Genomic DNA, 15,462 nt, shown 5'->3' on the forward strand with positions numbered 1-15,462 from the left:
TTAAAATTTAAACACATCCTAAGAAGCTTTTGCACAGCTGACATTCAGACTTCAAAACACATGGCGGGGGATCCTATTACTATGCGTGCTGATTCACCGTCAGGGCATACTGGAACACCCGGTGGAACTGGGTCATTATTAACATTAGTAACTCCACCCATGTTTCCTATCTGTCCAGAATATGTGACGTGAAAAAGGTCTATACTGTGGCTTATTCCATGACAAGGGTAACTTTGATTTTTTTTGTTTTTACTAGAAACTATTGCCAAGTTAATTCTGTTATCTGTAGAAAAGGGCTAATGTTGCGACGCTGGAGTGACTTGCTGCACCAAATGTGGGTCTAATTCTGATTCATGATTACAGTCAGGTCCAAACAAAAGCCCTTTCAAAGCGCAAAGAAAAAAATCCTAGCAATCATGTGTAAGTGCAGGCACACTAGTCTGCGTGGTCAGGAATGATGCCATAAAATACATTGTTTAAGTGCAGTACAAGACGAATAAATTGGCCTCTACTGTTGCTGATTCATACCATATGTCCAAGCGTCCACAGACACTTCATTGTCCCAGAGAAAATAACCATTAAAACAACTATTGTTCACAGGAAATACAATTCACCTCCCAGCTCTCAGAAGCCAGCAGCTTCAGTTCACACAGCATAATACTTCTCCTTCATGTCTATAATATTGAAATGTACCCCCACACCAATCGTCATCCAATGTGGTGAATAAAGTGATCTCGCTCTGCAGAAACAGATAGATATGAATAGAGACTCCTATATTAACTGTGGGCTGAGTTTCCACAGCCCTCCACAGTGGGTACTGGGGTAGACACTACACGATTCAGCTCCAACACTGCTCCTACTGTTTACTTTAGCTCTGCGTAGCCCTGGAAACCAGTGCCCAGCCGTACACCCCCTGCAGCCACTGCTAGCCAGGAAAGCCCCTGAGCTAAATGAGCCGACTCTAATTCAGAATTTTAGAATAAATCGCTGAAGCTGGACTTGCACATTTTTCTTTTACAATTCCCATTTTTATAATGCAACAATTTCACTTCCTGCAGTGATGTTATTTAAATGGTCTGATATATTTGTTGGGAACAGTATAAGGCAAAGAGCTGCTGCTCTTGCCCTCCAAAGCCAATTGTATTACTTGACTTAATTAGTTTTTGGGCAATTACCAATTAATCAATAAGTTAATGAACAGAAAAATACATGGGCTGCTGTTTTAATAACTGGTTTTTCATCATTCATCATCACATTACAATCCTAGAATTAGGATTACAATACATTACAATCCTAAGTGACATTATATTGATGATGAACTGAATGTTGTCAGGTGTGGGGTGTGTAGGTGTGTTAAGATTTTCTTTTTCTTTTCTTTTTTTTGAACTGGGACCAGTTAAACAGTATACTGGGCAAGCTGGTTGGCCTGCTGCTGGCCTGTTTGGTGACTGACAGAAAAAAAGAAAAAGCAGGTAAACTGACAGATCTTAAGATTACTTGAGCTAACAGCTGATACCCCGTTGCTTTCTAGTAGACACGCCTGTAGCATGCAGGGGTAAGTCTAAAGCTTATTTTCTGGTACGGCACATGTGTCCTTAATTACCTATAGTGAGCCTACCAAGAGGTGTTGTCAACCTACACAATCATGCTCCTGTGCAGTCCTCCAAAAACCCAACAGCATGTAGCTCAGGTGTCCTTACTGAGAGATATCTATTTCATTTCAGCTCTTTGTGTGTTATAACTTTACTCTTCTCCACAGCTGACTGAAGGGTCAAAAACATCAAAAGCTGAAGCAGCCCACAGACTGATTGTACCACATACTTTGGGGACTGCTTCCATCTGGCAACAGACACTCTCTGCAGGTAGACGGGCTGTTCGTAGCTTCCTACAGCCTGCCAACACACCACCAATGGAAAGCCATGTTCACCCCATAAAAAAAGAGGGGGACAACATTTACCCTACTGCATTTAGTTTTATGTTATTGTTACCATGTGTTTTGCAGATACAGTTTTATAATATGAAATATAAATCTACTAATAAATGACGCTACATTCTCGTAGATTATGCTACCAGTATAACGTAATTACACATTTATAATGTAATTAAATGGGACTCTTTTGTGGGGAAATAAATGGACTGGTATTCGTATAACTACTACTCAAGTTGACCACTCAAAGCACTTTCTACTACAAGTCTCACTCACCCTATCACGCATATTGATACAACGCTATTATCTATGCCTCTAAGTGCTTTGTCTAACACACACACTCACACACACGCCCGCCCGCCCGCCCGCCACAATAAAAGCATGAACTACTGCTCCTGTGGGGAAAATAAATTATGCTGAAAACTGCACAAATGAACTGGACTATTTGTTTGAACATCAGTCTGATATTGCCTAGTGTGATGTTGAGCATTTAGAATCCCCATGCACCCCATCCAAAAGCTCATCATTTAAGAACAATCCTATTAACTTTCATTAAAACTGTACTCAACTGCTGCGATCACAGTTTTTTGTTGTTTGACAAATTTAAAAGCTAACAATTCACATTCACATTGTAAGATAAAATTACTGTAACCCCTGCTTGGTCCATTTTAGTGTGTACCCAGACATCAAGCACACAGCTGAAGGCACCATCCAGGATTTCAGGCATTGCTCTCTTTTAAGTGCCTCTTATTATTGTTCTGACTAGTTTACATATCATTTGCTTATGCCTTATTTGTGTTCTGCTCTTACTCTTGTTATTCTATACCAGTCTCACACTAAGAGTATATTGTGTGTATGTTTGCTTGTCTGCTATGGATAAATATGCATGTTTTAAAGCAGTTTGCAAATGAATAAACATAAAACCTATGTTAAGCCTTGCTGTTAAACAGAAGGCCTTCCAATGTGAAATGAGTACATAATAATTACAGGGACATTTCTGGTAATATGCACTACAGTATAGCTGCAGTATACCAGCTCTGTCATCAGCACTTACTCTTGCTGCTGCTACATCTGCTCAGTCTTGCTGAAGCAGTTTCCCTTCTGCCTTTTAATTGAGATGTGAGGCAGGAAGAGAACGCCCTGACTGAGCAGAGACTGGATTTTAAAGCTCATTTGAAACTGAATGCTGTTCAGGAGTCGTCAATCAACAGACCTCAGGCCTAAATCTTTCAGGCAACTTGATTGGTTCTGGCTTTCTCGGCACAAAGGTTTCATGTAGTAATAGATAAAAATAGTAATGCCACCTGTAATCAACTGAGGTAATGTCAACCGGTTAAACACAACGTGTAAGATGCATTTTTAATATCAATAATTTGCATATTGTAACTATTATTTTACTTATTTTTGAGGAGTTGCTCTGACAAAAAAATTGTCAGAAAAGTACAGCTTCAGTTTTATGTGTTCCCATTTTTAGCTCCAACAAGACAATACCAGCAGGCAAAACAGCAATTGTTGTGAACGTATCAGTTTATGTACAACTAAAAAGATGTGATTGACACAAAATGTAAAATACCCCTATACATAAATGTGAATGAAGTAAACTGCTCCGTTCAGTAACTGTACAGCAGACTAACAACACAGCTGTGCCTGAGGCAAACATGCAGACACACCATAACAAACAAACTGTGGGCGTACACAAAACATGCAGAAGCCATGTTAACCTTCAACATGCAAAGGTCAAGAGGTCGCCCAGCAAGGAGACAGAGAAACTTGATTATTGTACACATTTAGGCCTGACTTTCAAACCACCCAGAGGAGTAGTTTAACTGTCAAAAAATTTACAATGGTTGTACAGATTTAAACGTCACTGAGCGAACGATTACAAAATGCAAAGATGCTGCTTTTTCATATATATCACAACAATAATATATGTGATACATATATTTGCATTTATTCAAATGACAAGCATGTTGATTGCCGGATTCCTTCTTGACTGTTTTCTCAGACTACCAATCGCTATATAGACATTGGCAACTTGGGCTTACAGGACTACACAGATGAAACAAGCAACTAATCCCTTTTCATTACTCTTTATTGTTTTGCTATATTTATTTGTACAAATGAAAAACTTTACATCAGTACTTTTGTCTTTGCCTCACAATATATTATAATCTAAACCTGACTTATAAAACTCTACTATTTTCAATGTTATAATTAGAGTATCATCTATAAACAACAGTCTAATTTCGATTGCACAATCTACTGGTATTTTTGCTTTTATGGAAGAAATTGTCATATTTTTGTCATTTTGGTGACTACATATGGCTACATGGTTTTATTTTGTCAAATATAACAGTTTACAATTCAGGAAATACTAAATTTTTAAGTATCTGAGAGGCCAGAGAAAATTTAAAGGTTTCATCTAGTCATGTTCAAATTGATCAAAACATACTGGAAGTGGGTCAATACACCTTTTTCCAAAAATAAACAAGTAAAACCTTTGAAATGATTTGAAACTGACTTTACTCCTACACAGCACCCATGCTATCTTGCATAGATAGAGCACTTTAGGTTGAAGTTGTAAAATGTTGCTTTTGTTTGTTTCTTTGGGTTTTGTTTGTTGGAGCTATAATTTCACAGCCTTATATATGTGCAAATTTTAAACCATAACATTTCCAGGCAAATCAGAGGTGCTTGAGCAGAAAATGTTCTGATCTGAGATAGAATGACTGATGCCTGTGGCTTAGATTTTATAGTAAACACTATAGCGTGATTTTTCACGTCTGCTTTCACTTTAATCTCCCTGCGCTACAATTGTAGTTAACTTCCCATCACCTTTTGTTCGCTTCACATCCTTGTCATCGCAGAACAACAAAAAAATGTTAAATTTTAACGATTAGCTTGCAATATGTCAGGTCCCCTGGCAATAAGCTGGGTTTCATATGGCATCAGGCCACAGATAAGGAAAAACTGGGAAAGTGTCAAAGTACAATTATTAAGAGCAGTGATTTTCAGTCTGAAGCTTTTCCAGACAAACCAAACAATCAGGACAGGCTATTCAGTGTTTATGCCAAATCAGAAAAAATGACATAAACTGGCATTTTAAAAGGCTCTACGTAATGCAGTCAAGTCATTTATTTACTATACAGGTCAAAAACCTAAAAATATTGTTTTATGTGATGAAAATTATCATTCTTGGCAAGGATTAAAAAGTAAAATTTTCTCTGTTTCTGTTGCTTGGATAGAGCAACATAATTAGTGGAGTACGGAAGCACATTACTATAAAATTACCATATCTTTATGGTAAAAAACTGTAAACTTTACCTGAGGTAAAATGATATGCCCTCCTTTTCTCCCAATATCATCATGCAATTAAACCAACTACAGCCCTGAAAGTGTTGGAACCAGATCAGCATACTTAAAGTCAAAGTTCATCATGACTGAACCTGGAAACTTGGGAACAAGTACAATCCAATAAAACAGAGTAAATATTACATCTGTTGTTGACACTATAGTGTTCCAAAGTGAGGCTGCAGCTTATGATTTGAGCTAGATTACATTTTATTGTTATGTATTAGTAACTGAGGAGTTCTTCCACATGAATGTGTTGGATAAAATAACAAATAACACTAAATACACATCAAAGGAAGACGGTCATCTTTGCTGCTACTAAGAGCTGCCCCATCTTTCACTTAGTTCCATTATCATTAATCTAACAACTGTTTTCCCGACTAGATTTCAAACACCTGATGAGAGCTGTATGTAATGACTGCTGCTCTTTTTATAAAACAAGTTCAAACAAAACTCATTCCTGTTTCCTCTGAAGATGTGCCCTGTCACATATGAATCACTAAAGTAATTAAGTATTCCTTGCTCCTTGATAACCAGCTGTTTACTGGTTTGGTGCATCAGTCAGTTAAAACACTCTGGAGGTTAACTTTTTTTTCCTGAGGCTACAATTATGATCATAACTTACACCTTTATAGAGTATCTGGCACTTCACCTTGCTTTGCCACTCACATCAGGCTACAGACATGAAATATAGCAACATAGCTGGGCTAAATATACACCTTCATCTGTCTAGGATTACACTGAAGCAATCTCGACAGCTGTGGTGACACATCATTCCTGTAACTCCACCTCTTTTTGTTCTCCTGTTTTTCTATGCAACTCCCTTCCAATGGTTCAGCCAACTGGAGTGTAATGTCTGGCCAGACCAGATCATATTACTGGCTTGTGTATGTGCAGCAACAGATGGTAGATCACAGGAGGGGAGGGGGACAAAGGAAGAGGAGGGAAGAGAACCAGCAGCCCATGACTTAAAATTATACCAAAATTAACCCCCCCCCCCCCCCCCCCCAAAAAAAAAAAAACAAACTGCCTTTCCATGTAATGTCAGGCTGCAATTAAGAGTGTACTTATCAGATCTCACATCATCAAGTACTAAAAAGCTTGATTCCCTGCTTTTATTTAAAAGCAAGTCAGACTTCATGACAACTGAATAAGTTACTTCACCTCTTGCATGCGTCTTTTGGCCCTCTCCAGAGCATCTTCATAGCCTTTCTGCCTCAGCTCACTCAGACTCTCGTAGTACTCCTCAGTGTCGTCGCTCTCTGAGAAAAGCACCTGTGAGAGGATCTTCCAGCCGCAGGTGTCCAAGGCATGACCCAGGTACACCTGCAACTGATAGCACAGGGCGTCCGTCTCCCGCTGTGACATCCCGGGCAGACCGAAAAGGACAGTCCACACGCCGGACTGCTCCTCCGGGAAAGAGGGCAAACAAGGCTCTAGGTCCGAGTTGACGGCGCATAGTTGGAGGTGGGCTGCTCTCAATTCATGGAAGGAGAACAGTCCAGCCCAGCTGAAGTCTTCGCGGTTACTGGCCTCGATGTCACCTGGGTCAGCATCATCCGGAGACAGCATGACATCCACTGGCTCCAGGATCTCCATATCCGTTATCTTGGGTGTCACAACGTCCCATGACCCTAAAGTGTGACTTACACACTCATATGACTTTGAACTACCGGCTTTTAAAGTCTTCCTGTCTGCGTTAGCATTTGTTGCGGGTTTCCCTTTGGGGACAGAGTGCGGTCTAACTTTACCCACTTGGCAGACTCCATCTTTCTTCGCCGTGACGGGACTTTTTGTGTGTTTTTCAGCCACGCAGGCACCAGTGGGAGGAAGCCCAGTGATTGGGCCACAGTCGACGTCCAGTAAAGTGCTCCGTCTCTGCACGGTTCTGTTGTGGCAGGTTATGGCGAACTTTCCCTCGACGTCGTTCCAGGCCACAATGAAAACAAATTTATGTCGCTCTTTTTCGTCGAAGACTTTGGGCCGGACGGACACCCATCCGGACTCCAAGTTATCCTCCATGATGAATGACATCTCATCCAGCCAGTAAAAAAGACACTTAGATATGCGTTAGCCAGAGGAAAAAAAAAATCTTCCCTGATGTCGAGGCTAAATGCTACTCGTAGCCACCGACAGCAGACCCCACGTTTAAAAAAAACATAAAGTAAGATTTGGCGGAGCTACAGCGAACAAACCGACGAGCTAGATTAAGAGATGACACAAAGGCTTTCTTGCTTTGTTAACCCGCTGTCTGTTGCGTGTGAGCGGCCGAAAGCGCAGCCAACGTCGTTGTCCCTCCTCCAAATGGTCGGATTTGGGATTCCGACATGAAGAAGTTCAAGCAGCCAAACGCACTCGGACACCGCGGTCTAATCGAAGGAGAGAAGTCGGCTTCATATTGCGGCAGCTAATGCCCGTTGCCATGACACCTGGCCGCTCACCTGCCCGATGCTCGCGCTGTCTGAATGTGCAGCTCTTTGTCCGCTCTCAGACAATGCCGTCGCGCGACGCGCATCGGCTCTCGATGTCACGTGTGAGCTTCTGTTTACAAGCAGAAGGTGCGTGCGTGTTTGTCCGGGGAGGGATTTAACTGGTGACCCCCCTCCCTCCCTCCGGTGTTGCATTCCATCTCCACGATGAAAATGGTAAATATAATGCTCCTAGAAAATGTCGATACCGTACTGACATGCAAAACGATCTTTGAGCAAATTGTTAGTTAGTTGACTAATATTTCTTTATCTCTACAAAACTACAAAAATATCTCTTTATCTCCCAATAATATGCATTTTAAAAGACGTTTAATGATGCATAAAATGTACAATATGCTAATGCTGGTTAACTATATCCGCTAGTCTCTCTTTATACCATGCGAACGTGAAATATATCAATTTATCATTAAAAAGCAATGCAAAGTCGAATATTTTATCAGATGTATTAAGCGTGACGTATCTTTCTATCACAAACTTTTATTCTTTTCACAATTCTTTTTATTTTTTGGATATTTTTAAACACAGTCCAGTTGTACATAATACATCCTTAAACTGTTTTGTTCATTACATTAAAGTGTTTAACGTTTTTATTACGCTTACACTTTTTCCACATGAACCCTTGAAGGCAACATAACAGTCCGTTTCTTTTAACAGCTTAATAAACCAAACGGCACACAAAGACAGAAAACTGTTCCACGCAAACTACTTTTTAATTCAGTAACTTTACGTGGTTAATTTTTAAAAAGTGTTCATTACAATTTGTACTCTTTTGTTTTTTTTTATCTCTATTCCTCTGTCTCTTTTCCTCACTTGCATACGTGCACGAGGAGCATAAACATCTGCACGTGGGCAAATCCATGACGCAAATACGTACAGAACGTGTTTAATGCCAGACTGCGTACGGTAAGCGAACTGGGTCAAAACAGGTTTATGCACCATTTATTCTCTAAGAAAGTTAATTTTCGTATGCAACTTTAAAATCAATCTAGCAACTAGAAAAAAAACGTAGAGTGGGGCAAAGATGACCTTTATGGTGCTTTTAACGCTACTAGAAAAAAAAAACACAAAACTGTATGTAGAACCAAGTGGGTTAGTTTACTAAGGGCCTTTTCCAAAATCTTGCTGGTGCTTGACTTATATTTAGAATCTTTTCTTCAACTTTTGATTTCCTCTGAGTGCAAACTTCAGTTCTGTTAGTCACTGCAGAGTATTTGTAGAAATATGCCAGCCTTTGTTGACAGTAAGCTTGAGATGGAAGATGTGCGAGGATTCAAAGTACTATGAGGCAAATCTCAAACGTGAATATGAATGTAAAATACATCAACGGTAGAAATATTGACATTGATTGTATTTTCTGTACGTTTTGTTGTTTTATTATTTTTATTTTTATTATATTTGAGGGAGGGAAAGTAATCTGAAAAGAAATGCATTTCCTGCTTTTTAATTCTCTGCCTTTTCTGTGAAAACACATTGAAAAGAAATTTCAATGTAGTTCACCAGGTGAAGGTCATGCATTATTGCCATGAAAATTTGGATCAGTTGAGTCAGTGTGCGTAAAGAATACTTCAGCCTAATAAACACAGGAAACCAGAACTCCCTTTGGATTTCCATGGTTTAAAAACAGATAAGCTCTACAGAGCTTTGTAGATTGTTCCCTTATATGGAAATAGGCACATTGATGTCTGAGTAATAATCTGTTAAATTGACTCGATGTTTCACATTTGGTCTCACCCACTAAGGCAGGGATGTCGAACTCCAGGCCTCGAGGGCCGGTGTCCTGCAGGTTTTAGATCTCACCCTGGGTCAACACACCTGAATCAAATGAATAGTTTATTACCAGACCTCTGGAGAACTGCAAGACATGTTGAGGAGGCAATTTAGCCATTTAAATCAGCTGTGTTGGATCAAGGACATGTCTAAAACCTGCAGGACACCGGCCCTCGAGGCCTGGAGTTCGACACCTGTGCACTAAGGCATGTTCTCTTTCCAATAAAATAGCACCTCTCGTACACTGCCACAGTCCCTGTTTTGACCTCACTTTATTTACTGCTCATTAATTTCCATAGTTAAGGTGTAAACAAAAAGAAAAACCGGTCTTTCACTTTGAGACCGGTTGCATCATTTATCCTCTTGGAAAAGTAAGATGATATAAATTATATATATATTTTTAAACAACAAATAAATAGCCCTGCACCAACTTTGCACTTTGTCCCTGTTTTGCTGGTTTGTACTGAAGTTATTAACTGTTAAACCAAACTGATAATACTTCTTAATTTTACTTCAAACTCTGAATCCAAATATTTATGTGCATGTCAAAAAGGGTGAAAAAGCACTTTAATTGCAACATAGCAACTTCAGACATTAAATTTGCACTATGGGAAGAAGGCAAACCAGCAGTGGCAGTGTGATGCTTTGAGTAATGTTCTGCTGGGAAACCTTGGGTCCTGCCATCCACGTGGATGTTACTTGCAGACCATGTACACCCTTTTTATGGAAATTGTACTCCCTGATGGCTGTGGAATCTTTCAGCAGGATAATATGTCCTGCCACAAAGGGCACAAAAACAAACAAACAAAAATACATACAACCCCCCCCAAAGGTTTAGGAATGGATGAACAACAATTAATTTAAGGATTGACTGGGCCTCCGAACTCTTCAGACCTCAATCCAGTTGAGCATCTGTGCGACAAAAACAAAACCTATTTTAGGTGATAAGCAACACACCATTTCCTGAAGTTTGACTTTTATAGGTAAGGCTATGTCCATATTAATGCATTTTCGTTTGAAAATGCATTGTTTTCTCTCAATTTTGGCCTCCCATCCACCCTGACACGGCGTTTCCCCCTATCCGGGCTAGTGTGGACATAGTCTAAATGACCCTTCCAAGGAACAAAACCACCAGTGCTGATTTCTTTGTTGCCGTTTGTCGTTTATTGCTGACCACATCATTGAGACATTACTTGGGTGCTTTCACAAACAACTGTACATTTGTAATACAGTAATTTAACTTTTTTCCTTTAAACAGTTGTGATGGTCATAAGAACACTATGATGGCTCAGTCTGGAAAGCCAGTATAAGGTTAAGCATATGATGCCAGTCTTTCAGAGTAAAAATGGTCCTAAAAAAGAAAGAACTTCAGCATTTCGATCTTTTTTGGTACATAAACTTTGGGGAATGTGTGAGTATGCCTTCTCACGCCACCCCTTTGCTTCTCCTCGTCAAAGGCCGGAGCTCAATTGCCTTTGCTGGCCTTGTCAAACAGAGCCTCCAGCTGCTCCTTTGAGGTAGCCTCCTTTTGCTGCATCAGGTCAGCGTGGCCTTTGGTGACTCCCCAGCTATCAGGTGTGGACATGGAGGGGCAGAAGGGGCGGCCAGAGGCGGGCTTCAGCTTCTCCCAGTAGTCACGGCGGGCCCTAAAAAGAGAAATGGCAAGCTGTCCTGAAAACAAAACAGTGGCAATAATCTTGAGGTACTTTGAGAAAACTGAAATAACATCTACCTAGCTCTAACCCAAGGCTTGGTGTGCAATGACAGGCCACTACCCCAGCTGCCATGCTTCTCAGATCCAGCAGGAAGACAACCTCGCTCAGCTTCCAGCTCCTCAGCCAAGGCACGGATGTGATACGGTTCAAATCCGCAGCAGCCTCCAATGTAGCGAATCCCAGCATTATATGCTTCCCGGGCATATTTATGCATGTCCATTCTGGTCAGGATCCTTGGCTCCAGACCTGTTGGAAGAGGAGTTTATTTTTAAGGATTTCTTAAAAAATTTTTTATGTGGATTGAGAATTTTTTATTTTTTATTTTTATTTTTTTAAAGTAGGGTAATGACCAAACGGGAATTCCGGCAGGTCTATGAATCCCTGGCAGCCGCAGTCCGGAGTATGAAAGGCCAGTGGCTGGGACATGTAGTGAGCCTTCAGCCCAGCCTTCTCCACACCCTCCTTCATCAGTTTCACAGTCTTCACACAAGTCTCTGGGTCAAAGTGGCAGTTAATGCCAACAATATCAGCACCTACAGAGAAGATGTGCAGAACAGATCAGAACTGAGGCAATAAATTGTTGAGATTGTGGAAAAGTCTTGTGAGAAATGGTAGCAATCCATGTTGGTTTCAGCTCAATGCTGGATGTGTCGTATCAGTGCACATGGCTGATTACCTCAGTATCTGTTCATACCACCACTGGATGGCAGCAAAAATCTGATCTACACAGTGGCTTTAACAGGAAATCTAATGACTGAACATTAACACAGACTAAGACTTCAAATGAATACAGACTGCGTGCATTGAGTTTAAGATGTCAGGTCCATACCACTAACACGCTAAAAATGCTTTCTTGGTGTATTTGGAGATTGTGACAAATGAAGTTTTGGACCACAAAAACAACACCAGAAGTTAAGATATTTTGAAACATAGACACTTTGCAGACCTTGCAAGTCTTGATTTTATTTTTTTTTCCCACATAACAAAACAAGATGTCCAAACACCCACATTTAGTTTTGCAGTGCTGTTGCGTAATAATATGCGCACTTGTATGACATACCCATGGTAGGCCTGATCGCATTGCTAGACTATATGCCATATGACATAGGACCCGAGCACTTCCCAAACCAACTAAAATTAGTCTTCTGGAAATGTGTAGATCAGCTAAATGTGAGCAAAAGATTGCCAGCATCTGATGTAGGAAACAAGAAAGATTGGCGCAAAGCTTCCACGTGTGCCAATGGGAAAATTATACTGAATCCCACATGTCAGCTGAAGATAGCAGGTCCAAAAACAAGCCTGAGCGTAATGTAGCACTAAAACAGGGTGAACAGTTTCCCAGGAGGGTAAACAAGTGCAATGGATAATATTAATTACAGACCCACTGTGTCCCTCCAGTGTGCAGCATGCACTACACCCTGACTAGTCCATCTACACAGAACAAGACCAGTTCATTTTAAACTGCTTGACCTGAATTTACCATAGTGTGACAAAAAAGCAGCTGTGAAGAGAGGTGCACTTAGCTCTGAATATGACATTGAAGCCCCATTAAGGTACTGAATACACTGTATGTTTTCCACATGGTTCACCGTACCAGGAGGTGTGCGAATGTGGGTTCTTACCAGGCAGGGAGAGGAATGAAAGATGCTATAGAATTTCATTACAGGAAACAACTTTAAGCACACAGGCTTTCTTTACAGAAGACGCATCGTAATACTCTAGACCGAGTTACCAGGAGAAGTCTAGAGTACGAACAAACCAGCCTTAAGTTCATAAGAGACATTTCAACATAGTTCATAGTTATTCACAGGTAGAACTGTGTGCAGCTGTTTGAGCTATGAAGTCGTGATAATAAATTTGAAGTCTGCTTTTATCAGACCTGATCCAAGAGCTTCAGTGACATGCAACGGGGTTCAAGGATGCAATTGTGACCACTGATGTATGCATCTATTGCTCTGTAGTTACACTACCAAAACATTAGTTCTCAGGTAGTTTCTCTAAACTCTGCTGAGTTTCTTCATATACATCAAACAATGGCGCCAAAATTAAATAATATTGTTGATTAAACATTTTTTTAAAGTCAACTCTTCTTAAATTCCTGTTACTCAACGTGCGGGAAATTGTCGTACCAGCTTTAACAAGTCTGACTGCACAGTCTCCAGGGCTGACGCCGTTCAGGTCCCCTTCAGGTCCAATGCACAGAGTCGCAGCGACTGGCTTACCGGAAGCCTTCAAAACCTGGACTGCCCACTCAGCCTCTTGCACATGCTCAAAGTACTGCAAGGAAGCACAAAACGTAAAGACTGCTGAATTACTAAAACAGTTTAAAGCTGCTGTGGGAGCTCTTTGGTATCCCTCAGCTCTACAGAGACCCGCAGCTTTTCTTGGTCAATCTTTTGGTTTTCTGGTCAAGCAAATAAAAAGAAAAAAAAGAAAAGGGAAAAGGGGGAGCAAAACAGTCAACAATTGGTCAACAACAACTTAATATCTCACTGTTGACCGGCTCAGTACTGCTCAGGTCCAAAAAATGCTACACTATAGCAAAGCATCCCTGAAATGTCAGAATTAGATCGTTGTGCACCTGAATTCAACATACCGGTCCATAAAGGCGTACAGTCATGAGTACAGTACAGAGTCATGAGAAACACGTTCAAATACATTTTTTTGCAGGATACACTTATCTCAGTTACTTGTGCTATTTAAGCAAACAGAAGGGCCGTGTCTGCAACCAAGGGAGGTGACTTTGCTACTCACTGAGACGACTTTCTTTCTCAAGTCTAAGTGGAAAAAATATATAAAGTGGTCATTAGTAAACCTGGGCTCCAGCATTTAGATACTGAAATGTGAGCAGTTATACAATGACATGGTGTAACACCCCCTCCAGACTTCTTGAGAGTTAAGCACATTACGAAAGGGGAATTACATGAATATATAGACATAAAATATATAAATGCATGAATAACTTAATTTCTAATTGCAAAGATGCCCAAGCTGAAAATGTTTCATTATTAATAAAGTCATTCAGAGACAGGAGGAGAAGAGATGATATTCTAACCTGCTGCAATGGTTTTGTTAACTTTGCTTTACTCCCAAATCTGCACCGAGACAGTTCTAGTTCAGGGTCATCTCTTTAAATGTTGACCTAAGTGATCTCTTGTCAAAAGTTGCTTTAAGTTTCCAGAAGGAAATGTTTAAGTTTATGGCATACCTCTGCAATCAAGAAGTCGACATTTTTCTGGACAAAGACATCGATCTGTTTCATGAAGATGGCCTTGACCTCCTCCTCGGTCTTGCTGCTGAGGTATGCCGGGGTCTGAGAGACTCCACCTGCCACCAGAGCATCACCCTCATTGGCCACCTCTCTGGCCAGGTCACAAGCTGCTTCGTTTATTTGGCGTCCCTGTGGATGAAAGGAAATATTTTTTTAAACCACTTATAAATCAGTTCAACTTTCATGTTTTGATTCCTTTTAAACCCCTGTGCATGCTTGATGATAGCTCAGAGCAGCTGCACATGAAAACAAACTCACGGTGAAGCTCAGAGTCTGGCCCCTGTTCTCCAGTTTGTCATCGCTTGCGTAGAAAGTGAACGTCTGCATGACATTGGAACCAGCTCTCAGGAACTCTCTGTGCAGCTGACGCACTGCAACCACAACACTCCCCATTCAGCACTCACAAAACTAGAACTTCAACATTTAAGCTTTAAATGGAGACCAAGCAGAGTCCTACCCGCTTCGGGGTGCTCGGCAGCAGCTTCAGGTGTCCACGGCCCGGCTTTTACATAACCTCTCTTCTCGAGCGCGAAGACAAAGCCTCCGTCCCCAATAACGACCTCTCCTGCATCCAGGCGCTTCAAAATGTTCTGCCGTGAAGTTAACACGCAAATCAAATCAAATCAAAACAACACACACAGAGCTGCACAACACCCATTTCATTGCACGAAGCGCGCACAAGCTGATTCAAGTTCAGAGCGCCCTTTACATTTTTTAATCATGCAACATGACGAGAAACATAATAAACAAAAACAAAATATAACTTGTGCAGCGCAATCGTTATCCAAGACTGATCGGAGTGCACGCCTACCTTCTTTTCTCCCGCTGGTGCCATGATTACTGTAGCAGTGACCGCCTCACACTTCTCAGCAGCAGAGTCTTGAGTTTGGAAAAGGCTCGCTTACTGCATCCACGCTGCATTTATAACCCAACATGGGTGTG

At 40.9% G+C, this 15,462-nt stretch overlaps 2 protein-coding genes across 2 annotated transcripts in view; both read right to left on the minus strand.

The window, feature by feature from the left end:
* Positions 1-7,857, minus strand: part of jmy (junction mediating and regulatory protein, p53 cofactor) — a 28,061-nt gene extending 20,204 nt beyond the window's left edge. The window contains exon 1 of the mRNA XM_006796896.3: positions 6,443-7,857. Within this exon, the coding sequence (XP_006796959.2) occupies positions 6,443-7,312 (870 nt within the window). The 5' untranslated portion in view covers positions 7,313-7,857. The remainder of the gene's footprint in view (positions 1-6,442) is intronic.
* A 2,818-nt stretch (positions 7,858-10,675) lies between these two features.
* bhmt (betaine--homocysteine S-methyltransferase) lies at positions 10,676-15,462 on the minus strand. Its single transcript, XM_006796897.3, has 8 exons — positions 15,332-15,462; positions 14,978-15,110; positions 14,779-14,891; positions 14,458-14,649; positions 13,379-13,526; positions 11,600-11,782; positions 11,267-11,495; positions 10,676-11,180 (listed from the first exon to the last, which is right to left on the minus strand). The coding sequence occupies exons 1-8, from the start codon at positions 15,353-15,355 to the stop codon at positions 11,000-11,002; spliced, it is 1,203 nt and encodes a 400-aa protein (XP_006796960.2). The 5' UTR covers positions 15,356-15,462; the 3' UTR covers positions 10,676-10,999.

The sequence above is a fragment of the Neolamprologus brichardi genome, chromosome 7, assembly GCF_056152115.1.
Source record: "Neolamprologus brichardi isolate AB-2024 chromosome 7, ASM5615211v1, whole genome shotgun sequence".
Lineage (NCBI taxonomy): Eukaryota > Metazoa > Chordata > Actinopteri > Cichliformes > Cichlidae > Neolamprologus > Neolamprologus brichardi.